At 40.8% G+C, this 27,531-nt stretch overlaps 1 protein-coding gene across 1 annotated transcript in view; it reads right to left on the reverse strand.

Annotated features, from left to right (window-relative positions):
* The window catches only part of LOC122935391 (titin homolog), an 848,771-nt gene that overhangs the window by 368,957 nt on the left and 452,283 nt on the right, over window positions 1-27,531 (reverse strand). Inside the window, exons 44-45 of the mRNA XM_044291163.1 lie at window positions 12,685-12,732; window positions 12,472-12,513 (exon numbers count right to left, since the gene is read on the reverse strand). Of these exons, the coding sequence (XP_044147098.1) occupies window positions 12,472-12,513; window positions 12,685-12,732 (90 nt within the window). The remainder of the gene's footprint in view (window positions 1-12,471; window positions 12,514-12,684; window positions 12,733-27,531) is intronic.

The following is a 27,531-nucleotide window of genomic DNA, read 5'->3' on the forward strand; positions in this document are numbered from 1 at the left end:
ACGGTGTTGATCTGAGGGGTTAGGTCATGTGATATGTTTATAGAGCCGGTCGATACGGATGCAGTGATACCTAATATGTATGAGCAGGCACCTTGTTCCGATCACCGCCCTCCGGGCGGCTGTGATCGGAAATACACATGACGTACCGGTACGTCATGTGTCCTTAAGTACCGGGACAACATGCCATACCGGTACATCATTTGTCCGGAACAGGTTAAAGCAGTTGTCCAAGATATTACAAATGATGGCCTATCAGGATAGGCATCACTATCTGATCGTTGGTGGTTTGAAGGAAATCAGCAGTGAGGTTGTTCCAAACATCTTGGAGAACTAACCTCAGGTTTTCTGTTGATTTATGCTTGCTTAAATCCTTCTTTCTCTCTATGTCATCCCAGACAGACTAAATGATGATGAGATCAGGGCTCTGTGAGGGAAAATCATCAGTTCCAGGACACATACTTTTCTATTCTGAGTATAGTTTTTAATTACATGGGCTGAATGTTTTGGGTCATTGTTCTGCTGCAGAAAAAAAAAAAATAATAATATTGGATCTAATTAATCCTGATGGATAAGTATCTGCCTGTCTTTCTCAGCATTGAGGATATCATTAATCCTGACAAATCCCTGACTCTTTTTGCTAAATTCTTTGTGCCACAGTTGAAAGAAACATCATGCTTACTTCACTTTGATATCAGAAAATGCCCAGCAGTGCCTCCAGTTCAGAAATGGCAGAAACCTGTAGGCCCTAGGTATACCTATCAATCAAATGTTCAGAGAAGTCTGTCCAAAAGTAGTCTTCTTGGAAGAATTGCAGCAAAATACCTATAGCTTGGATGTGGAAACAAGGCCAAACGGTTCAACTATACATATATTTACTGCATACAGTTTGTTTGTTGAACAGCTGGAGAGTGGTACAATAATGACTGTATGCAGGCCAAACTGAAGCATGTTAGATGTTCCCTGCAAATTTGGGGCTGCTTTTTAACAACTAGAGTTGGGGATTTTATCAGGTTTAATTCTGTCCTCAACACTGAGAAATATTGATACGTATCCATCACATAATACCATCAGAAAGGTGTCTAATTGGTTCCAAATGTATTCTGCATCAGAACAACAACCCAACATATAGTACAAACAATGTCATTATGAACTATCTTCAGCATAAAGAAGAACAAGGAGTCCTGGAAGTGATGATATGGCTCCATAGAGTCCTGATCTCAACATTGGATTGCATGAAGAGACAGAAGGATTTGATCAAGCATATATCCACAGAAGCTCTGTAGTTACTTCTCCAAAATATTTGGAACAACATCCCTGCTGATAAATATCCTTTCACATTTTCACTCTTTATGTTATTTTGTGACGCTGTGTTAAAATAAAAACATTTTTTTACATCATTCTGCAATCAACACCCTATAATAACAAAGTAAAAACAGAATGGTTTACATCTTAACTGAACTACATTATTTTGTTGACAAAAGTATTCAGATCCTTTACTCAGCACTTAGTTGAATCACTTTTGGTAGTGATTACAGCCTCCAATCTTATTGGGTAAGATGCCACAAGGTTTGCACCTCTCGATTTTGGGGATTTTCTGCTATTTTCTCTGCAGATCCTCTCAAGCTCTGTCGGGTTGGATGGGGACTTTTAGTGGCCACTGAAGGACATTCATGTAGTTGTCCATACGCCACCCCTGTGTTGTCTTGGCTCTGTGCTCAGGGTCATTGTCTTGTTGGCGGGTGAACCTTCAGCCCTGAGAATAGGGTCTTCCATATATCCTGCCGGCACAACTCCTTTAAGAATATTTCTGTACTTTGCTCCATTCAGCACTCCGTCAACCCTGACCAGTCTTCCTGCCACAGCTGCTTAAAAACACTCCCACAGTGTGATGCTGCCACCACCATGCTTCATTGTAGGGATGGTATTGGGCAAGTGATGAGCATTTCCTGGTTTCCACAAGATATGACACTTAGCATTGAGGTCAAAAAGTTCAATTCATTTCTGAAAATTCCAAGTGCACTTTCATATGTTATTTAATGAGGAGAGGCTTCTTTCATGCCACTGTGATATAAAGCACAGATTTGTGAAGTGCTGAAATGATAGTTGATCTTCTGGCGGTTTATCCACCTCTCTTACTAAGTCTCTTCTCTCCCAATTACTTAGTTTGGTTGGGCAGCCAGCTCTAGGAAGAGTCCTGGTTGTCCCAGGCTACTTCTTCTATATAAGAATTATGGAGGCTCTTGAATATTTTCAGTGCAGTACAATGTTTTTTTGTATCCTTCTCCAGATATGTGTCTCCACATAATCCTGTCCCTGAGCTCTACAGACAGTTCTTTTCTCCTCATGGCTTAGTTTTTACTCTGATATGCAATGTCAGCTGTCATATCTTATACAAACAGGGTTATGTCTTTCCAAATCATGTGCAATCATCTGAATTCCCCACAAGTGGGCTACAATCAAGGTATAGAAAGAGAATTTGGAGACCCCATAGCTAAATTTCAAGTGTTATAGCAAAGGATCTGAATATTTACGTCCATTTTCCTTTCTAATAAATTTGCACAAATTCCTAAAATTCTGTTTTCCCTTTCTCATTATGGGATATTAAGTGCATGGTTTCTATTTTAGCACAAAGCCACAACAAAATGTGATACAAGTGAAATGGTCTGAAGACTTTTTGAATGCAATACATATATATTTAAAAATGACAGTCATGTATAGAAATACAAAGGCATACATCTTACTGAACATTCCAATTTTATTTTTAAATTTATTTGGTTTACCCCAATCTTATAAAATAATATTATTTGTTCAAAATCATACTAAAAATTAAAATCACTTTAGCAGCCTAAAGAATTAACTCAAAGTAACAATCCAGCTCAAGAAAAATATTTCACATTAACTGGGAAATGTACATAACACTTCAATTGTGCCCTCCTTTTCATCGCAGATCTGCTTATTACTGGCTCCTCTAGCCATTTAAGATGACCACATCATAGACTAGTGGTCCCTATCAGTATGTCTTTGGAGTGTGGGAGGAAACCCACGCAAACACAGGGAGACCATACAAACTCCATGCAGACATTGCCCTTGGTCAGATTTGACCAAGTGCTACCCAGTAACTTTCTAATATATTTTTCATTTCAATTACTCACTATATTAAGCTATTTCTTTGCTTTTAGGGAATGATACCACTCTTGCCTAAATTCACATGAAATAAACCTGTATATAATTAGTCCTGCTCTAAGGCGATAAGTGCATATAATAGTTCAGCAATACATCAGCAACAGCCACACAAATCTCTCTATAATTGCTACCAGTGGCGACTCTAGGAACAATATATAGGGGGGGCACAAAGATACCACAGTCAAAAATGGGGGGGCAAAAACAAAATAAGTATATAGAAATAAGATTACAAAATACTAGAGAGTTGCGGTATGCAGGGATACATTTATAATAAAACAATTTACTTACAAAAGAAGCTATTCAGTCGTCTGCTGTGCCGTCCTCTGCTTGCTTCCGCGGATTCTTTCCCCTTCTTTCTGTCTCTCGTCAGTGCACAGGCGCACTGTTATGGTGGATCTGTGGAAGACACACTGTTATGGGGGCATCTGTGGATGACACATTATGCCTCTCATTAGCCCTCATTATGCCTCTCATTAGCCCCCATATCAGCCCTTATGCCTCATTAGCCCCCATTATTCTTCATATTAGCCCCATTATGCCTCATTAGCCCACATTATGCCTCTAATTAGCCCCCATTATGCCTCTTATTAGCCCCCATATGCCTTCAATTAGCCCCCATATGCCTCCTATTAGCCCCCATATGCCTCCTATTAGCCCCCATATGCCTCCTATTAGCCCCCAATTAGCCCCCATATGCCTCCAATTAACCCCATATGCCTCCAATTAGCCCCATAGACCCCATATGCCTCCAATTAGCCCCCATATGGCTCCAATTAGCCCCCATATGCCTCCAATTAGCACCCAATTAGCCCCCATATGCCTCCTATTAGCCCCCAATTAGCCCCTATATGCCTCCAATTAGCCCCTATATGCCTCCAATTAGCCCCCATATGCCTCCAATTAGCCCCCATATGCCTCCAATTAACCCCCATATGCCTCCAATTAGCCCCATAGACCCCATATGCCTCCAATTAGCCCCCATATGCCTCCAATTAGCCACCAATTAGCCCCCATATGCCTCCTATATGCCTCCAATTAGCCCCTATATGCCTCCAATTAGCCCCTATATGCCTCCAATTAGCCCCCATATGCCTCCAATTAGCCCCATAGACCCCATATGCCTCCAATTAGCCCCCATATGCCTCCTATTAGCCCCCATATGCCTCCTATTAGCCCCATATGCCTCCTTTTAGCCCCCAAATATGCCTCCTATTAGCCCCCAAATATGCCTCCAATTAGCCCCCAAATATGCCTCCAAATGCCCCCATATGCCTCCAATTAGCCCCCAAATATGCTTCCAATTAGCCCCCAAATATGCCTCCAATTAGCCCCATATGCGTCTAAATGCCCCCATATGCCTCCTATTAGCCCCATATGCCTCCTATTAGCCCCCAGCAGCCACATTTTTTATAAAATAAAATAAAAAAACACTTACCTCTCCTGCTCCTGGACGGACGCCGCCTGCCATTTTCTCCCTCCTCAGTCGACTGTGCTCTAAACTGGCGCGCACAGCGTGAGGTCACAGAGCGACCTCACGCTGTGCGCAGCCCTGCACAGCCGACAGCCGAGGACCAGGAAGTGGTGAGTACAGAGCGTTCACCACTTCCTGGTTCTTCGGTACTAATGAGCGCTTCCATAATGGAAGCGCTCATTAGTATTCACTCAGGGGAATCAGCGGGGGGGCACCCGGGGGGGCAAGGAACAACATAGGGGGGGCAATTGCCCCCCCTCGCCCCCCTCTAGCGACGCCACTAATTGCTACAATGTGTAAGTTTGGAGGAGTCCAGCTGTTTAGCTTACATAGCAAAGCCTAAACTGGGTATACATGTAGAGTGCTGCCCATAATTATTCATACCCCTGGCAAATTTTGACTTACTGAAGTTACTTTTATTCAACGAGCAAGTATTTTTTTTTTATGGGAAATGACATAGGTGTCTCCCAAAAGATAAGAGGCATTATTGTGGGGAAAAAAAATAAAATTCTCACCTTTTATTTACATTTGAGCAAAAAGTGTCCAGTCCAAAATTATTCATACCCTGCTCAATAATCAATAGAAAAGCCTTTATTGGCTATTACAGCAATCAAATACTTCCTCTAATTGCAGACTAGCTTTTTGCATGTCTCCACAGGTATGTTTGCCCATTCATCTTTAGCAATGAGATCCAAATCTTTCAGGTTGAAGGGTCTTCTTGACATCACCCTGATCTTTATCTCCCTCCACAGATTCTCAAGTGGATTCAAGTCTGGACTCTGGCTGGGCCACTCCAAAACGTTAATGTTGTTGTCTGCTAACCATTTCTTCACCACTTTTGCAGTGTGTTTTAGGTCATTGTCATGCTGAAATGTCCACTGGTGCCCAAGGCCAAGTTTCTCTGCAGACTGCCTGATGTTGTCGTGGAGAATCCTCATGTATTGCTTTTCATTCATGGTGCAGTTTACTGTGATTAGGTTCCCTTGTCCATTGGCTGAAAAACACCCCCAAAGCATAAGGTTCCCACCACCATGTTTGACAATGGGGATGGTGTTCTTTGGGTTGAAGGCTTCTCCTTCTTTACGGCAAATGAAGGAAACATCATTGTGACCAAACAATTCAATTTTTATTTCATCTGACCATAACACAGAAGACCAGAAGTCGTCTTCTTTGTCCAGATGAGCTTTTGCAAAGACCAAGTGAGCTTTTGTGTGCCTTATCTGGAGAAGTGGTGTCTACCTTGAGACATTGCCACCAGCAGAGCCCAGATTCACCAGGATGGCCTTGGTGGTGATCCTTGTATTCTTTTTCACCTCTCTAACTATCCTCCTGGCCAGCACAGGTGTCACTTTTGGCTTTCGACCACATCCTCTGAGATTTTCCACAGTGCGGAACATCTTGTATTTTTTGCTCAAATGTAAATAAAAGCTGAGAAATGTTTTTTTTTTTTCCACAATAATGCCTCTTGCACATCGTCTTATTATCTTTTTGGAGACACCTATGTCATTTCCCGTTAAAAAATTACTTGCTGGTTGAATAAAAGTAACTTTAAGTCAAAATTTGCCAGGGGTATGAATAATTATGAGCAGCACTGTATCTACTCCCTATCGAAGTGTAGGACTAGGAATGTGCAGACTTGCTTCTTCTGAGTCAATACATCAATGTGAATTAAAATGGTAAGAAATCAGAACATAAAACATATTGGCATGATGTAGAACTTTTCATTTATAAAGTAATTAGGCTGAGTTAATATAAAACTATATATACTCAAAAATGGGCCTTTAAATTCCCAGAACAATGAAGTAGCTAATTAATGAGGGAGGGTATATATATATATATATATATATATATATTATTTTTTATTAAATATAACGAAGAAAGATGGCTTGATTAAACAAATGAAACACAAAATAATTATTATTATTGTCTTTATTGCATGCTTTTTTAATTCATATTTTAAAATTTAAAAGTCATTTTTTTTCCAATCACTTAGTTGAGAGTCTGTAATGACTTTGTATACCTATAAAAAAAAGCACAAACATGACCATAATTAAATAATTCTCCTTAGGGTTTAGTTTATGGGAATAATTCTATGTCCCTAGGACACCTATGCATATCTTCTCATTTAATTGATGAAAAATCTGTCAGTAATATGTAGAAAAATAAGCTAATCTCAACAAAATATAAATCTAGAATGAACCCAAAATAGAATTTAGTCAACTGAAAAATAAAGATATCTTAATGACTATAATATTATATTTTATGCTGTTTATATATGCATTATAAATCAATCTAATGAATAAGAAAAAATACTATTGCTACATTATATTTCTATAAATGTCACATAAATGTATAGATCACTATATTTAATACATCATTTAGACAAAAAAAGATAAATCTAAAATTAATATTATGAATAAGTATGGGAGAAAGATAAGTCACAGCAGTGGAAAAAAAATGCTTGATTTGAAAATAAATTGTACCACATACATTTTCCTCATCTCTCTGTCCTCCTGAAAAAGTGGACACACATGCTCAGTTCAATCCTTCAACTGCCACCAGTCATATCTTATATTAGAAGCTGTTACAGAACACATGACTCCTGAGCTGCCAGCTTGATATAAATCTAACAGAACATTTAGAGCAGGGGTCTGCAACCTGCAGCACATGTGCCAGAGGTGGCATGCAGACCATGTTCTGCTGGCGCACTAGTAAGACTTTTTAATCTCGTCACCCTAGCCGCCACACTGTACATTTTAAAGAAAAAAAACTTTCAGATGCATCACACACAATGCGTTTGGTAGGCCTGCCCCCTTGCTTCCTGCTCTTGCCGCTGAAAAGGAGCGATAGAGTGTGCTATGCTATTGGCTTTCCACCTTGCTGCCGCTGCGGTGCTGCTTCTCCTTAGGATGGCCACAGATAAATGATAATAAGGGTACGTGAATGGACTGGGAATGAGGGGAGAATGGAGAGCTTGAGGAGATAGGGGAATGAGCACTGTGACTAGTTTTGGGGTGGGAGGAGGATGGTAAGCCTAATTGCTGGGGAATGATGAGGAGCCAAGTTTCCGATTACTTTTGGGGGGATGTTGAGGTGATGGTGACCCTGCATTCAATTGCTGTGGGGGTGATAGGGAGAAAGCTTTCTGACTATTTGGCAGGTGGATAGAAAGGTCATGGTGAACGTCATGGTTTTGATGGGAAATCAGTTTTCTGTATACTTTAGGGGATTGGGGGGGGGTGGTGAGACTGAAAATGATTGATGGGGTGGAGAACAAGCTCTCTGACTTCTTTTGGGGTGGGGATGGTCAGTTTGAATGTGATTACTCTGTGTGTGTGTGTGGGAAGTGAGATCTGGATGTGATTGGTGCATGGCAGTAAGTTCTGACTTTTATTATTGTGGGGGTGACCAGTATATGGGGCACAAGTGTATTGTGGATAGTGAGGGGGGGTATTAAGTGTCTGGTCCATCATAAATTGGTCACTTACAGTCAGGTCCATAAATATTGGATTCCCGTCAGGTGATTGACTTGGCCATTGCATAATATTCCACTTCTTTCCCTTAAAAAACTTTTTGGTTGCTTTTGCAGTATGCTTTGGGTCATTGTCCATCTGCACTGTGAAGCGACGTCCAATGAGTTCTGAAGCATTTGGCTGAATATGAGCAGATAATATTGTCCGAAACACTTCAGAATTAATTCTGCTGCTTTTGTCAGCATTCACATCATCAATAAATACAAGAGAACCAGTGCCATTGGCAGCCATAGATGCCAACGCCATGACACTAACACCATCATGCTTCACTGATGAGGTGGTATGCTTAGGATCATGAGCAGTTCCTTTTCTTCTCCATACTCTTCTCTTCCCATCACTCTGGTACAAGTTAATCTTGGTCTCATCTGTCCATAGGATGTTGTTCCAGAACTGTGAAGGCTTTTTTAGATGTCGTTTGGCAAACTTTAATCTGGCCTTCCTGTTTTTGAGGCTCACTAATGGTTTACATCTTGTGGTGAACCCTCTCTATTCACTCTGGTGAAGTCTTCTCTTGATTGTTGACTATGACACACATACACCTACCTCCTGGAGAGTGTTCCTGATTTGGCCAACTGTTGTGAAGGATGTTTTCTTCACCAGGGAAATAATTATTTGGTCATCCACCACAGTTGTTTTCCGTGGTCTTCAGGGTCTTTTGGTGTTGCTGAGGTCATAGGTGCGTTCCTTCTTTTTAAGAATGTTCCAAACAGTTGTTTTGCTTTCTCTCTGATGGGTTGGTTTTGGTTTCAGCCTAATGATGGCTTGCTTCACTGATAGTGACAGCTCTTTAGATGTCGAGAGTCGATCTTGAGAGTCGACAGCAACAGATTTGAAATGCAAATAGCACACATTTGCTCATTGTAATTGGGATAATGAGGGAATAACACACACCTGGCCATGCAACAGCTGAGAAACCAATTGTCCCATTACTTTGGTACCTTAACAAGTGGGAGGCACAGATGCAAACTGTCAGCTTAGACATGTGCACCTTGCATATTGCAAACACAGGAGAGCCACCTTATTTCCTCCAAACAATATATGGATATGCCATACATGGAATCAGTGCTATGACCATGAAGGGGTTTTCCCAAGCATTATCAGTATGCTTGGGGACACCCTGTGTATTTAAGTATAATCACCTTCCCTTTGTAAAATGTTGCAGCTGGGATTTGAACTCACAACCTTCTACATTAAAGGCAAGAACCTTAACCACTGAGCTATTGAGCCTTTTTGCTACGCTCAATGGTATGTGACAGAAAAATCTCATGAGTTTCTCTTATATTAGGTATTCCTATACAGCAGAAGCATCATTTTTTTTCTAATTGTAAATTGCACAAAATAAATGTGTAATTACAAAAGAAAAAAATATAAAATCATACCTCTGATATATATGAATGCATAATATGTGGGAAACTACTACTGAGGTTTTTAGCCATACTATAGTGACAGCAGGTTAACATGAAGCTATAAAGCTCAGTGGTTCAGGTACTTTACTTTATGTAGATAGCTGTGAGTTCGAATCCCAGCAGAATCAATTGAAAAATAGAGGCTAAATAAAACTTAAATAGACACACCAACCTTTTTAATTTGTGTAACTATTATTTTTTGTTGGGAAAGGTGGCAACCCTAACAGAACACCTGCTCCCTGGTGACCCCCATAACTTTTTTTTTTTCTTTATGTGTGGGGGCTCATTTGAAGGAAATCTGTATTTTTTTACAATATCATTTTGGGGTCTGTATGAAAATTTTTTGGGGGGATAAAGTGATGATAAAAATGGCAATTCAGACTTTTTTTATTTTTAGAACAAAGGATGGTAGGGCACACCAATACTCAGTACCACACAGATAATTATATAAATGTTTTATTAGTGACACTGCTAAGTAAACTTACATAAAAAATAGTGTCCTTCCAGATGGATACTTGTCACTTAATCAATGCCCCAAAGGTGAAATTGGGGCTATACCTGTTTCTAGAGTCCTTTTGTTTGAGGGCTTTTTCAGGACTCTAGAAACAGGTATAGCCCCAATTTCACCTTTGGGGCATTGATTAAGTGACAAGTATCCATCTGGAAGGACACTATTTTTACCATACAACTATCCAATAATTATTTAATTTATTTAATTTTATTGGATTTGAATGTACTCAATGGTATTTTAGGTAATGAATGTCTTTTAGTAAACATATGTATTTTACTTTAACATTTTAGGAGAGTTACATTTTATATTTTATGTAAGTTTACTTAGCAGTGTATGTCACTAATAAAACATTTATATAATTATCTGTGTGGTACTGAGTATTGGTGTGCCCTACCATCCTTTGTTCTAATTTTATTACTGTTTTTGAGGATTGGGTGAATCCTTTTTTGGTAGGTGCACCCATCTCCATTCTTGAACTTGTAGGTGAGCCCTCTCTAATTACTTGTATACTTTTTTTTATTTTTGTCTGTTACATCCTTCACTATATGGGCTAACTTTTTAAAAATATTTTAATAGCATGGGTGTTTTCGCATTCAACAATGTTGTTTTTTTTTGTCTATTTTTATTTTGGGGAAAGTGGGGTGATTTTACTTTTTAAGTTTTTTTTATTTTCAAAACTTTTTTGCACTTTTTTTATTACTTTTCATCAAATTGCAACTTATACAAAATAATGGAAATTGCTACATTATTCTGTATAGAAATCACTATATCATAGTTTAGTGCTGCCACCTTGTGGCCTGAACTGGGATATACAAATAATAAGCCTGGAAGCCTAGTACAGGCTGCAGTTTATTTGAAGAACAGGGTGCTTTGCCCGATCTCCGCTGAGGGAAGGCGAGTCTGAGCAGGAAGCCCGCTCTTCCATTTTTTAACACTCTCAGATTCTGTGGTGACATTTGACAAATGCCAAAAGGGGGCCCACAGAAATGTATTGCCCAAGGGCCCACATGAACCTGGCTGGAGCCAGCACAGGAGGAGAGACATCACTCAGCTTTAGCGATCGGAGGGTGTCTCTGCCACTTAGACCTCCACCAATCAAAACTTTTGCTATGTCACTATGATGTATATATATTTTTTTTAAGTGCATTTACTGTTTTAAAATTATTTTTAGCTGTAGCCAATGTGTTTAGCAATGCAATTAAACTATCATTTTCAATCTACTTTGATGCAAAATTGAAATGTTCAGGTTTTTTTTTCCTCTTGGAATGAAACAATTTTCCATAGAAAAATCAAGACGAGGATGGTATATGTTTTTGTTCTTTCATAACCAACAAGAAAATGTCATTGATGGAAGACTGTAAACTAGAACAGACAAGTCTCTGTTTCTATGATTTAAAGCAGTTGTCTAGTTTTTTTGCTAATTAATAGCTGCAGTGGATAATACCTACAATGTTCGTCTTTCTCTCTCTCTCTCCCTGTTTCGGGAGAACCCGGCCTGTGTACTTATTACACAGTCAATTAATTTCAAGGTGCACTAGGCAGTGACATAACACAACAAACACAGCAAATGTTTCAATCCCCCTCCCCAGAAAAACTTCCTCGCAACCCCCACTCCAGTGGCTAATCAGATGAAGCTCCATCTGTTTCCTACAGTGTCACTGTAAATAATGTCATTTTATAATACTTTTCAAGAGGCCATGACAAAAAAATATTTTAGTCCTCCTCTGGATGGCCTGGAAGGGACCCTTCTGAGTTTGGGACCCAAAGCAGCTGCTTTCCTGTCACTCCCCTGTAGTGGCATTACAGGTAAATTGAAAAATTGCTGCTAGGTTCCTATCCACATTTTATTTCATTGCTGGAATTTCCAGCGGCAAGGAACCCAGTATTCAATACAAACCAAGTCAGATATCTGGTACAGTAATGTATAAAATGAGGATTTGTATTTAACGAGTCACCCATTTTGATTTATTGTTATCCTAAGTAGACAACTTTAATACATACTTAACCTTTCAACAAATGTTGCATTAATCAATAGTGCAGTATATGACAAAAAACACTATATCTGGCTTGTATCTAGCATTTTTAGCAGTTTTCAACTGTGCATGTTTAATATTTAGATGCCAGTTCTCCCAGAGTGGAGACTAGCTGTCATCCACTGCACACAAAAAGTAGTTACCATTTAAGATCAAGATTTAAGCTTAGTGAGTTTGCCTTTTGCCAAATCATCACAAACATGTCAAATTACTGCCTAAAAAATGCATGTGAGTGAGCCCAAAATGGTTAGTCAAACAGTAAAACAAACACCAGACATGCTCCAATAGGACACAACACAAACATACCATTGAAACATGCTATCGGATTACTTACCTTTCATGGCTGACTTTTTTTCAATTTTTTTTGCAAGTGTTTCTAAAGATAACATTTATTTATCATACAATGCATTATATAAAATATGAAATAGTTGCGCAGAATAGAAACAAGCTGATGTGTCACTATTTTTTCAACAATGCATGACTGCTTGATTTTCATGAAAACAAAAAGGACTTCTGAAGTGAATTTGTGAGAGGCTTCAATAATTACCTTTTGCAGGTTTAGCCAAATCTTTTTTGAGTATCTTCCCTGTTGCCTCTATAAAATAATGAATACATTATTATATTTAATATGATTCTTGCTGCTTTAGCTGCATTATACATACTCATTCGAGTCACAATATTATGATCATTAGCTAATATCAAGATTTACTGCCGTGTGCAGCATGGACAGAAGCTAGAATGAGTAAGTAAGGCCATGGTAGGCTGCCTCAGGATAGGTCATCAATATCAGATCGGCAGGGGTCCAACACCCGGCACCCTGCCAATCAGCTGTATGAAGTGAAGCTGCACGTACTGTATGTGTGCCATATTCCTTCTCTCTTCCTGCTCACTACTGCTGTGTCTATGGTGAGTTGGAAGAGAGAAGGGAGACAGCACACGTGCGCCTTCCCTTTATACAGCTGATCGTGGGGGTGTCAGGTGTCGGACCCCCGCCGATCTGATATTGATTATCTATCCAGAAGATAGTTTATTAATTTTAAAAAGCCCAGAGAAACCCTTTTATCTGTTCTGTTATACATAGACTGACTGTACATAAGACTTAGTATCAACAGCCGATTTAATATATAGGTGCGTGTACCTAGTTAATCTGTTGAATCAGTTCAATTATACATAGACGCACAGTGCCTCAGATTCATTGTCAACAGACAGTGTAATACATATGTGGGTTTTTCTAGTCTATATGGTGCACCATTTATACTTCATCTATTACATTACTGATTCAGTTACTGTACACTATGGCCAACAGACAGTTGCCTGGGCCCTCAAAAGGAATGGGCAGTGGCTAAAATGTTGCTGTAACCTGAACAAGTCCCAGCAGAAAAAGGGGTGGTGGTAGCAGCAGCGCAGAGCTGCCACTGTCATCCAGCAGTCATTGACAACAGATACACAGCCAGGAATCGGTGGGTTCCTCTGACACCACACTTAGTTTATGCATAAGAAAAGCAAATTATCTAAAGAACTAGGTGGAGCAGGAGGAGAGCAGGAGGAGCTAGAGGGTAATGATGAAAACAACACAGATGTCCCCTACAGACTGTGCGAGTATGCAGTGGGGATGGAGGCAGGGAGTCCTTGAGATTCCCTTGCACAAATGGCCAGATGCATGCTGAGTTGCTTGTGTAGTGACAGCCGTATGATCACCATTCAACAGGGAGAAGACTACTGGCTCTCCACAATGTTAGACCCTTGCTACTGGTTAAAAATGTGGGCATTTTTTTCACACCTTCTGAGAGGGATGAAAAACTCAACTACTGTTGAGACATCCTTTGTATTCCATTAGAAACAACTTAAGTCTTGAGTCTCTGATGATCACTTTTCTTGACCTGCCTACTGAAGAACCCTACCCAGCAGCAGAAGGACATGGAGCAGAACCTGAACCAGAAGGTGGTAGTATACTTGAACCCTAGACTACTGGACAGACAAACTTGAATTGTGGCATCAACTGGCTGAGTTTGCCCTGGACAAAGAAATAAGAAATAAAATGGTGTCATAAGTCAAAAATTCAGCTTGGCCAGTGGCCTTACATTTGACTTATGACACCATTTTATCTCGTATTACTTTGCCATAGTTTGAGAAAGGCTCTGTCGTCTGAAATGTCACACGATCTTTACAGCGGCCTATCAAATAAATACTAAAGTCTTTATGAAACCTGTATCTAGTGCTGGAGTTCTTGTATTTTGCTGTTAATGGGGTGGGAACCCTACTCCAAGCACGCAAAGCCGAGTGCAACAAAGGTATTACAACTTTATAAGGATGAATCAGGCCCGGATCAACTAGGATTTCCAGACACCGGTGATGGATTCAACCGACCAGCTCATTCTGGAAGTAATGATCTGATTGTAGTGTGCTACCACACCAGGACATTGAGACAAATGGCCTGTTACATCTGGGCACGTCCTGCTGCCACTATTCTTATGTTGTCACCCGCCTGATGCCAGACGCCTGCTGCCTTTACTGCCATCCGCCCCTACTGTGATCTGCCACTATCCTGTGCTGTTACTGCCACTGCTGCTGCTTCCCCCCCACCCTGTTTCGGGCCACTGTGGTGACTCTTTATGCTGTTGCCACCCTCACCACTCTGTTATAAGACCACTATTGTGACCCTTCATACATTTTCTACCCTCACCAGTCTGTTCCGTGGCCACTATTGTGGCTCTTCATGCTGTTGCCACCCTCACCACTGTGGTATATGTCCACTATTGCGACTCATCATGCTGTTTTCGCCCTCACCACTCTGTTACGGGACCACTGGTGTCCCTGTTCGGCCCTGTTGACATCACTGTTTATTTTCCTGTTCTTCTGATCTTTTATAGGGAGGGAGGAAACTGGAAAAAGGTCCTTGCTCAGAAAGAAGTGAAATGGATCTTTGAGCTTAATACGGTGATACCATTTGGCTTGAATGAGGCTTTACCTTTTTCGCCATTCTTGGGTAGTCTCCCAATAATGTCTTTATGTTCTTTCTACGTGAATTAATTCCTCTGTAGGTCTAAGTGGTGTTGATCTCTTTGACCTTTTTAATGCACATTTTCTGTGTTTTTAACTTATTAATAATAATTGATTCTGCGCTATTAGGTTATTGTGGGTTGCAATGTATTCAATGGCTACATCTAGCAGTATACAAGTATAGGTGCATAAATGGAGAGCATACAGAGTTTCCCCTGAAATAATGAAAAATAATGAAAAAGGCAAAGGTCCTCTTTGCATTAAATAGATATACTCATTCATGTATATGATATAATATGCACATGTGTGTACACTGTATATCATGAACAAGGGTTCATTATACTTATTAAATATATTTGTATAATGTATAGCATTGTTATTCTCCTCACTTTTCACTTCATCACTTTATTTATAATTTTTTCACTTTTTATTCGTTTATGCATGATCATCACCTTTTGATATATTTTTTCATATACTTTTTCATTTTTTCACCTTTCACCCTCATGATCTAGAATTTACGAATGGGTATTAATTGTTTAAATTTGTACTGCATAATCATATATGGTCTTATTACCTTCTTATATGTAGTTTTCTATGATATAGAATTCTGTCACTTGTGTATTTATTGAGGGCATGAATATATATGTCTGGTGTTTTAAAAGGATACATATATCACGTATACTATATGAGAGAGATATGTATATAGCTAGGGGTTTCTTTGGTGTGTATATCCATGTTGAATGGGGAACCTCTGACTAAATCTGCAAGTAGAGTACCGCTTGCGTTCCAGCGTGGAAAGCGTCATGTGTTCACCCCACTGGTCTTGCGGGATGTGCGACCGTCGTATGCTCTGATGTGGGAGGCGTCTGCGCCAGCTGTTTCTGGGGCCGATGAGTTCCACGGTGGACCGCATGCCGGATATCCGGTTTTGCTGGCGATCCGCCTCTGCCAGCCGCCGCGGTTTCCTTATATATCTTTATTGCCACTATTGACCCCCTCCTGGTTTTGGATGTGTGTGTTTTATCCTTTATCGTTATTTAATTTATTTTTAGATGAGTGTCCTGACACTGACGGAACCGGAAGTGACTTGATGTGTTCCAGCGTGGAACGCATCATACTTCCGGTTCTTGTCTCTAGAGGTTAGTTTGTAGCCCATGTGATTCCAATTTACCTAATTTGCAGACTATATATGACCAGTGCAGACACACCACCATTATTCCTTGAGAAAGCAACCGCAAAACACGTGTTGGGATCCAGGACTGTTTTTTGGTCTGTATTTATCTTCATTGCATACATCTTCCCTATGTCATTTTGTGAGCTGAGTCACTATGCACTTTATATTATACTGACTGTGGGCTGTGACTGATTATCTTTCTTCACAGTTTGGGAGTTTTTATTGCAAAGCTATATGTACTATAATGTGACAGACCTGTGGATATCATCCTGTGTGATTTAATGCTGCTTATGTATATGAATTTCTATGTTTTATACAAGTGTATGTCCAATAAAAGATTCTGTATTTCTATAATTCATGCTGTTCTGAGTCTAGTTTTGGGTTAATACTTGTGGTTAGTTTGGACAGCAACAATACCGGGCATTTATTCCCTTTGCGATTTTGGGTGTCTGTTCTTCTGTCAGAAGAACAACAAAAAAATGGGTCCTGTTTTTTGAGCATCCACAAGGCCTCTATCACACGGTCAGTATTTAGCATCAGGAAATGCCAAAAGCAGGCGTGGGTCCAAAACACATAAGACATGCAAATATTTCCATCACATGTTTTCTCTGTTTTGGACCCACTCCTGTTTTTGCCTTACCAATAGTGATGAAATGCTGACCAAATACTGACGGTGTGAAAGCTGATATTCAAACTACAAGATCAGTTTTTCTGGGCTGTTCTGCAAGATCAGAAGAATGGAAATGATGCCTACATTGACCTCTAAGTCAGAGTTCACACTTCTTCTTCTTTGTTATTTGGTCAGTTAGTACCATCAGTTATTATGAGGCAAATTCAGGATCAAGGCCTGTTCTCTGAAAAGGTATCATGAATACAAACCGGATTCCCAAAAAGTTGGGACACTAAACAAATTGTGAATAAAAACTGAATGCAATGATGTAGAGATGGCAAATGTCAATTTTATTTGTAATAGAACGTAGATGACAGATCAAACGTTTAATCCGAGTAAATGTATCATTTTAAAGGAAAATTACGTTGATTAAAATTTTCACGGTGTCAACAAATCCCCCAAAAGTTGGGACAAGTAGCAATAGGGGGCTGGAAAAAGTAAATTTGAGCATAACGAAGAGCTGGAAGACCAATTAACACTAATTAGATCAATTGGCAACATGATTGGGTATAAAAAGAGCTTCTGAGAGTGGCAGTGTCTCTCAGAAGCCAAGATGGTTAGAGGATCACCAATTCCCACAATGTTGCGCAGAAAGATAGTGGAGAAATATCAGAAAGGTGTTACCCAGCGAAAAATTGCAAAGACTTTGCATCTATCATCATCAACTGTGCATAACATCATCCGAAGATTCAGAGAATCTGGAACAATCTCTGTGCGTAAGGGTCAAGGCCGTAAAACCATACTGGATGTCCGTGATCTCTGGGCCCTTAAACGACACTGCACCACAAACAGGAATGCTACAGTAAAGAAAATCACAGAATGGGCTCAGGAATACTTCCAGAAACCATTGTCAGTGAACACAATCCACCGTGCCATCCGCCGTTGCCAGCTGAAACTCTACAGTGCAAAGAAGAAGCCATTTCTAAGCAAGATCCACAAGCTCAGGTGTTTTCACTAGGCCAGGGATCATTTAAAATGGAGTGTGGCAAAATGGAAGACTGTTCTGTGGTCAGACGAGTCACGATTCGAAGTTCTTTTTGGAAATCTGGGACGCCATGTCATCCGGACCAAAGAGGACAAGGACAACCCAAGTTGTTATCAATGCTCAGTTCAGAAGCCTGCATCTCTGATGGTATGGGATTGCATGAGTGCGTGTGGCATGGGCAGCTTGCATGTCTGAAAAAGGCACCATCAATGCAGAAAAATATATTCAGGTTCTAGAACAACATATGCTCCCATCTAGACGTCATCTCTTTCAGGGAAGACCCGGCATTTTTCAACAAGATAATGCCAGACCACATTCTGCATCAATCACAACATCATGGCTGCGTAGGAGAAGGATCGGGGTACTGAAATGGCCAGTCTGCAGTCCAGATCTTTCACCTATAGAGAACATTTGGCGCATCATAAAGAGGAAGGTGCAACAAAGAAGGCCCAAGACGATTGAACAGTTAGAGGCCTGTATTAGACAAGAATGGGAGAGCATTCCTATTTCTAAACTGGTCTCCTCGGTCCCCAGACGTCTGTTGAGTGTTGTAAGAAGAAGGGGAGATGCCACACAGTGGTGAAAATGGCCTTGTCCCAACTTTTTGGGGATTTGTTGACACCATGAAATTCTGATTCAACATATTCTTCCCTTAAAATTGTACATTTTCTCAGTTTAAACTTTTGTTCCGTGATTTATGTTCTATTCTGAATAAAATATTAGAAGTTGGCACCTCCACATCATTGCATTCAGTTTTTATTCACGATTTGTATAGTGTCCCAACTTTTTTGGAATCCGGTTTGTAGATCTGCACCTGTTCTCTGGTCTTTTGACCAACACTTGCTTTGGGCTGACAATAACTGACCAAATAAGTGAAGTGTGAAATAACCCTAATAGTGACACACAGTCACTCTACATCTGACAGTAGACATTCAAAAGCATGTGTTTGCACTTCCATAACAATTAACCAGCTCAGCTCCCCTAGCTTAAACCCCCTTAATGCCCAGACCACTTTTTACAATTCTGCACTACACTACTTTCACCGTTTATTGCTCGGTCATACAACTTACCACCCAAATGAATTTTACCTCCTTTTCTTCTCACTAATAGAACTTTCATTTGGTGATATTTCATTGCTGCTGACATTTTTACTTTTTTTTATATTAATCAAAATGTACCAAAATATTTGCAAAAAAACTTTATTTTGCACTTTCACTTTCAATTAAAACTACATTTCTATATACATTTTTCTCTAAATTTATTGTTCTACATGTCTTTGATAAAAAAATGCAATAAGTGTATAATTATTGGTTTGGGTAAAAGTTATAGCGTTTACAAACTATGGAGCAAAAATGTGAATTTCCGCATTTTTAAGCAGCTCTGACTTTCTGAGCACCTGTCATGTTTCCTGAGGTTCTACAATGCCCAGACAGTAGAAACACCCCACAAATGACCCCATTTCAGAAAGTAGACACCCTAAGGTATTCGCTGATGGGCATAGTGAGTTCATGGAAGTTTTTATTTTTTGTCACAAGTTAGCGGAAAATGGTTTTTTTTATTATTTTTATTTTTTACAAAGTCTCATATTCCACTAACTTGTGACAAAAAATAAAATTTTACATGAACTCACCATACCCCTCATGAAATACCTTGGGGTGTCTTCTTTCCAAAATGGGGTTACTTGTGGGGTATTTATACTGCCCTGGCATTTTAAGGGCCCTAAAGCGTGAGAAGTAGTTTGGAATCCAAATTCGTAAAAATGCCCTGTGGAATCCTGAAAGTACTCATTGGAAATTGGGCCCCTTTGCGTATCTTAGCTGCAAAAAAGTGTCACACATGTGGTATTGCCGTACTCAGAAGAAGTAGGGCAATGTGTTTTAGGGTGTATTTTTACATATACCCATGCTGGGTGAGAGAAATATCTCTCTAAAAGTCAACTTTTCCAATTTTTTTATACAACGTTGTCATTATAGAGAGATATTTCTCTCACCCAGCATGGTTATATGTAAAAAGACACCCCAAAACACATTGCCCAACTTCTCCTGAGTACGGCGATACCACATGTGTGACACTTTTTTGCAGCCAAGATGCACAAAGGGGCCCAAATTCCTTTTAGGGGGGCATTTTTAGACATTTGGATTCCAGACTTCTTCTCACGCTTTAGGGCCCCTAAAATGCCAGGGCAGTATAAATACCCCACATGTGACCCCATTTTGGAAAGAAGACACCCCAAGGTATTCAATGAGGGGCGTGGTGAGTTCATAGAATTCTTATTTTTTTTGCACAAGTTAGCGAAAATTGATTTTTTTGTTGTTTTTTTCTCACAAAGTCTCCCTTTCCGCTAACTTGTGACAAAAAATTCAATCTTTCATGGACTCACTATGCCCCTCAGCGAATACCTTGGGGTTTCTTCTTTCTGAAATGGGGTCATTTGTGGGGTATTTATACTTCCCTGGCATTTTAGGGGCCCTAAACGTGAGAAGAAATCTGGAATATAAATGTAAAAAAAAATTACGCATTTGGATTCCGTGAGGGGTATGGTGAGTTCATGTGAGATTTAATTTTTTGTCACAAGTTAGTGGAATATGAGACTTTGTAAGAAAAAACAAAAACTAAAAAAAAAATATTTCCGCTAACTTGTGCCAAAAAAAAAAAAAATCTTCTATGAACTCGCCAAAAGTGATCTTTTTATAGCACCGCAGCGATTTTACGGTGTTTTTGTAGTGATCAGAAAAAAAAAATTCTGTCACTGCGGTGGGGCGGACTGAACGCTCAAGATCAGCCCTGATCGGGCGAACACTCCGTTTTTTGTAGAGCCTATAGAACATGTCCTATTCTTGTCCGCAACTGACAAGAAAAGGCATTTTCTATATAGTTCTGGCAATGTGCGGATCCGCAAAATGCGAAAAGCACATTGCCGGTGTCCGTGTTCTGCGGATCCGTGGAATCGCGGATCCCAAACACACATATGGACGTCTGAATGGAGCCTTACAGGGGGGTGATCAATGACAGTGGGGTGATCAGGGAGTCTATATGGGGTGATCACCCCCCTTTAAGGCTCCATTCAGACGTCCGTATGTGTCCCCTTTCTGTTTGTTTTAAAATTGTTTTTATTGGTTTTACAACAGTAGGACTTACAATCTTTGTTTGCCTTCATAGGCGCAAATACAAGAATGCATTTGAGACAGTACTGTCGTATAATAAAGTGCAAAAAACACATAATAACAAACCATAAGGGGGGAGACAAGAACATAGGAAGGTCAGAGGGGAGGAGGGGGTCGGGAGGGGGGGGGGAGAGAAAAATCCCCATGTTGCCACATGGATGGACTATTACCAAATACTAGTTGTTGTGCTACCGTCAATGTTTGCGATAACCCTACAGCTGTACAGGTCAGACCGAGAAACCTCTATAATCTTTCCAAGGTTTCCATATCAATTCAAATCTGTGTGGTGTTCGGGCTTCCCAGTGAGCTATCTGCTCAAGGCGGTACAACTGGTCACATCTAGTGACCCATTGTTTTAATGGGGGAATCTCAGTTTTTTTCCAATAAACTGCAATGAGTAATCTGGAGGCCGCCAGTAAAATTTGGCTCAACTTTTGCGTGTCTCTAGGGCACCTGAGATCCCCGAACACCCCAAAGAGGCAAACTTTCGGAGAGACCGGGAATGGTATCTTACATATCTCAGACAAGACTCTACATATTTTCTGCCAATAGGGAGTAATCTTTGTACACTTCCACCATAAATGGCTATGATTGCCTATCTCCTGTCCACATCTCCAACAGTTTGGGCTGCATTCAGGGAACATGCGGTTAATTCTTTGTGGCGTATAATACCATTGAGTGAGTACTTTATAGCTATTCTCTTGTAGTTTGACACACCTGGACACTCCATGAGGAGCCATTAATACACAATGCAATTCTTTCGCTGAAAACTGAATACTTAACTCACTCTCCCACTTAGATATGAAAGGAAACTTGTCTGGGCGGGATAGGGCGGTTAGCAGGCTATACAATTTAGATATCTTACCCTTTGAGTCTTTTAATTGCAGAGCCATTTTTTCAAAAAGGGAATTTTCTAAAGGGGCACTTAAGTTTTTAAGATGGGATCTCATGGAATGAAGAAAATGTGCTTTCTGGAAGTCCGATAGGCACGCTACTGTCGGGTGGTTTTTCAGATCTTCAAAAGTTGGGACATCATTATTTGGGCATAACGCCAAAACCGGAGTGGTAATAGCTTTGGCTCTGTCCGATACAGTTTCCCAAAACTGGGTCGAGGAGTGGCAGAGTACATCCCGGACCTGCATTAGAATGAGGTAATTAGACAGTAGATGCTGTGTCCATTTGGAATCTTTCCATATGTCCAAAGCGTATTTAGTGATGCTGCTACACGTTTATAATCTGGCGTGTTTTGGGGAATGATCCAAAAAAATGAGAGAGTGAAGTGGGAGATTTAGCATATTCTCCTCTGTATTCAGATCTAATCGCTCGGAATAGGGTCTCAACCACTCTAGGCATCTAAGTGCAATCACTGCTTTATGATATGTATACAGATCTGGGATACCCAAACCCCCATTTCTAGGGTGTTGCACCATGAGAGTGAGATGTAGTCTAGCTCTCTTTCCACCCCAGAGGAACTTAGATAGAATTCCCTGCAGTTTTACAAAATAAGCTTTGGGGATCGGAATCGGCAATGCTTGTAGGTAGTATAGAACTGTGGGTAGCAGTATTGTTTTAATCAGTGTTCTTCGCCCGAACCATGAAACAAATGGTATATCCCAAGAACCCAGAAGATCCTCTAAACGTTTTGGCAGTGGTTGGAAGTTATCCCGAAACAAGTTTGAAAAAATTGGGGACAGAGTTATCCCCAAGAAAACTATGGATTCATTGGTCCACTGGAATGGGGTGGTTTTCTTTAATGAAGCCATAGTTTTCGCCTTCAGGGACACATTTAGCACTGTGGATTTTGATAAATTCACTGAGAAGTTGGATAACAAGTGGTAAGTTTGAAGAGTAGACATAATTGCTGGAAAAGCTCGGATTGGGTTGGTGATGAATAAGAGAACATCATCTGCGAAGGCGGCCGATTGGTGTATAACCTTACCCAATTTTATTCCTTCTATTTCAGCATTTTGTCTGAACGATTGGAGGAGCGTTTCTATGACCAATACAAACAGTAGGGGTGAAAGGGGGCATCCTTGGCGCGTTCCATTAGAGATCGCGAATACAGGGGACAAGGTACCATTCACCAGGATGCGTGCTGTTGGATTGCTGTACATTGCCATAACCCCCCGTATGAACATATCTGGGATTCCAAATTTTGACAGCGTTTGAGTCATAAAGAGCCAATCAACCCTGTCAAACGCTTTCTCAGCGTCCATACTTAAAATAACTAATGGAGAATTAGATTTGGTGGCTAGCTGTATAAGATTTATGACCCTGACTATGTTATTTTTCCCTTCTCTCCCAGGAATAAATCCTACCTGTTCAGCTGAGATAAGTTCCGGTAAGTAAAGTTTTAATCTGTTAGCAAGCATTTTTGCATACAATTTCAGATCATTGTTGAGGAGCGATATTGGTCTGTAATTGGAGCAGAGAGAGTGGTCCTTGTTAGGTTTAGGGATGATGGATATTTGTGCAGCTAACATATCTCTGGTGAATGGTTTCCCCTCCCCTGCATCATTGCAAACCACCAATAGTGGCGGTAGTAGGACTTCCTTAAAAGTGGAGTAATAAAAGACTGAAAGGCCATCTGGCCCAGGGCTCTTGTTTAATGGAGAACTCCTTAATGCCATGGTCAATTCCGCCAAGGTATAAGGGGAGGATAGTTTTGCTTTTTGTTCCTCAGTTAAAGTGGGGAGATTAAGGGTGTCTAACCATTTTTGGATTAATATTGTCTTTTCACTAATTTGAGACGGGGTTTGATTTGCCTGCAGGTTATATAAATCACTGTAGTATTTGCAGAACTGTTCAGCTATCAATTCCGTTTTATATACGTCCTGCGAGTTTTGGGATTTAATATGAGAAATGTAGGACTTCATTTTCCTTTTTTTAATTTGAGACATGAGGACTTTTGTGGCCTTGTTTCCGTGTGCGTAATATTTATATTGAGTGGATAGGAACAACTTTGCAGTGTTAGCATTTAGTATATTTTTTAATTCTGACCTTAGGGTGACCAGGTGTGCCAAAGTATCTTCTTTCAATGTACGTCTATGCTGCAGCTCCAGTCTGGAAATATCAGAGGTGAGTTCCTGTATTCTCTGTAATTTTTGTTTTTTTACGTGAGCTCCCAAGGCAATCAGATGACCCCTTATAACAGATTTATGAGCCTCCCATAATATCGCTTTTGTTATATCTGCCGAGTCATTCAAGGTGAAATATTCTTCAATCAGATCTGCTAATTTTGGGACACTGGAGTTGTTTAATAAGGTTTCATTCAGCCTCCACTTATATTCCGTTTTTGGCATGCTGGGAATGGAACATGTGATGAAAACCGGGGCATGATCTGACAGAAGAATATTCCCAATCTTGGACGAGACACAATATTGGAGTGCTGGCATATTAAAGAAGACATAATCTAGCCTCTGGTAAGAGCGGTGAGCAGAAGAGAAATAGGTATAATCTTTCTCACTAGCATGCATCACTCTCCAGACATCTATCAGTCCCTGTTGAGAGAGAGCTTGCCTTATCTTACAAAGCGAAGATTTAGACATGGAAGAGGTTCCCGTGGATGAATCCAGGCTGGGGACCAACGCAACATTAAAGTCGCCGCCTAGCACGACAATGCCTTCAGCAAAATTCTCAAGTTTTTTTATGTTATCTAAAAACCACGTGGTCTGCGCAGTGTTAGGTACATATATGTTGCAGAAAGTGAATAATTGGGGCCCGATCAAACCTTTCACAAATACATACCTCCCGTCCCCGTCCACCTAGGTGTCTTGAAGAATAAATGGAGTATTTTTATGGATGGCAATACTGACCCCCTTGGTGGCCGTGGACGGAGAGGTGCTATGGTACCACTGGCTATAAAGCAAATGAGACAGCCTAGGTACATGATTTGAACGGAAATGGGTTTCCTGTAGCAAAGCTACTTGTACTCTCATTTTGTGTAGATATTGACACACTTGGCTCCTTTTTGAAGGTGCATTTAAGCCCCTTACATTATACGTACAGATCTGTAGGCTAGCCATACACAACTATATGTAGGACGTAAACTGTAGACCCTACCTTAGTCCAGTGGCAGTAGCGTTTACTACAATATGAGGGGGGGAGGGAAGAAGGAGGGTAAAAGAGGGAGGACCTATAACAAAAAAAGAAAAAACTGTAGTAACGGTTCGTTACAATAATACAATTAACATAGAGTCTCCATATGTGAGACATCTGAGGTAGGGAGTGGGTCTACCACATGTGGACCGAGTCCCCACTTGAGCTAGCTGACATGGGAATTATATCCAACTAAATAGAGCAACCTAGGAAACCTGAGTGGTATGCAGGGTGACTTGCTATGAAAACATTGTAATTATTTCCATTGCCACTAGGAGTCGCCCTTTGATCAATAGACAGTAAACTATATGATTAACCAGTGCAACTCCACTTAGAAGTTAACTTTCAAATTATGAAAGAGACCTTATCTGTTAAGGTGAGCAACATTTGTAAAAGCCCTAAAGAACATTAGATGCCTATACCCTCGACTAGAGATAGGGGTGGATCAAGTATAATGGCACAGAAACCTTCCATAACCGGTCTTGACCGCAACATAACATATATCTCTACTGCACAATTAACACCAGAACATGTGCCCTAATATAAATAGGTCGCTAGATATATTTCTTTTAGATGACGTTCCCTGACCGTCCATATTGAACTGTCTTCAGCTGAGTAGTCGTCCCTGGGCTTTCTTTGATTTCTGCCTTCTATTTGTTCCTTCCTGCCAGGAATCTCTGATGGGCAGAGAAGGTAGCGAAGCCATATTCTGTGCAGGGCACCAGTCTTGAATGTCCAGATCCTTTATGTCCAGAACCTCACACACCCTCTGTAAATCGGCATGCGACCGGATAACTTGCTTTTTAATCGGTGTGTTGATAAGTAATCCGAAAGGGTGAAGCCAGCGATATGTTAGCTTTTTCTGCTGTAGAATGTCCAGGAGAGGCTTCAGGTGCCTTCTCTTCCTGAGAGTCATGGGTGAAAGGTCCTGGTAAAGTGTAATGACGGAACCTTCAATGTCCGCTGTTTTGTTATTTCTCGCTGCAGCGAGGATTTGCTCCTTTGCTATGAAGCTGGTCATGCGGCAAATAACATCCCTAGGCGGGTCTTGAGGTTTCGGAATAGGCCGCAATGCCCTATGGATTCTGTCCATCTCCAGGTTTTCTAGAGGACACTCTGGTATAAGGCGGGAGAAAAATTGCACCACCTCGTGCTTCAGGGATTCAATGGGAACAGATTCTGGGACCCCTTTGAGTCTTATATTGTTCCTTCTTCCCCTATTGTCTTGGTCCTCCACAAGGGCATAAAGATAGTTAACATGGGCTTGAGCATTGTCCATATTAGCTGCCGCTTGCTCCCCAAACTCAATGAGGGATTGCTGCCCAGACTCAAGTGCTTCCACTCTGGCACTAAGCTGATGCATATCCTGTTTAATTTCAGATAGATCCTGTCTGAGGGGCTCTAAAGCGTCATGCAGGAGGTCTCTCATAAAGACTCTGGACAGAGGTAAGTCATCTGCAGAAGTTGTCTCCTCTGTATCGCTGTCTCTCTCCCCCTCTGAGTCAGCGTCTTTACCTGCAGTCACTGCCGCTCGGCGCGCGGTCGCCATCTTGGATTCAGACCTCACTTCGGTCTTCCTCACAAATCTGTCCAGATCGCTTTGATTTGAAGCAGCCCTCAGCTTCCCAGGTGTTTCTTTAGGCTTATCCTTGCCGATTTTTCCCATCTTGCGCTATGAAAATCGCTGTAATATGCTCATAAGGGCTCGGTCTGCAGCAGAGCTCTTCACACAGCCTGCATCCGGCTCGGCTGCTAGACTCCGCCCCCCGAAAGATGTGTGTCCCCTTTCTGGACATATGTGTCATCCAGAACCACAATGGTATGCTTGATACTTCAATTTTCCAAAAGCCTACCTCCACTAATTCTCTCTTGAGGTGGGAGAGTAGCCATCCTTTCCCCCTCAAGAAAGGGATCCCCCGAGGCCAATATTTACGGCTAAGGAGGAATTGCTCGAGACGTTCTGACTTTATACGACAGGCTGATGATTTGAAAACCAGATTCATTGATCGAGGCTACCCGGTGGGTATCTTGACACCGGCCTACCAAGCAGCCCTCAACTGTGATCATGTTTCCCTTCTTACCCCTAAAAAGAAACAACTAATGGGGGCCAATCCTCAAGGGAATAAAATAGAAATTTGTCTCATTAGCACGTATAATGGGTCCTCTGCTGCAATAAGGGAAATCATCTCAAAGCATTGGCATGTGCTTAGGATGGACCCCAACATATTTAGAGTCATTAAAGAGCACCCCGTTATCACTTACAGGAGAGGTAGGAGTGTTTGTGATCTGATGGTGAACAGCCA

Source organism: Bufo gargarizans, chromosome 4 (genome assembly GCF_014858855.1).
Source record: "Bufo gargarizans isolate SCDJY-AF-19 chromosome 4, ASM1485885v1, whole genome shotgun sequence".
Lineage (NCBI taxonomy): Eukaryota > Metazoa > Chordata > Amphibia > Anura > Bufonidae > Bufo > Bufo gargarizans.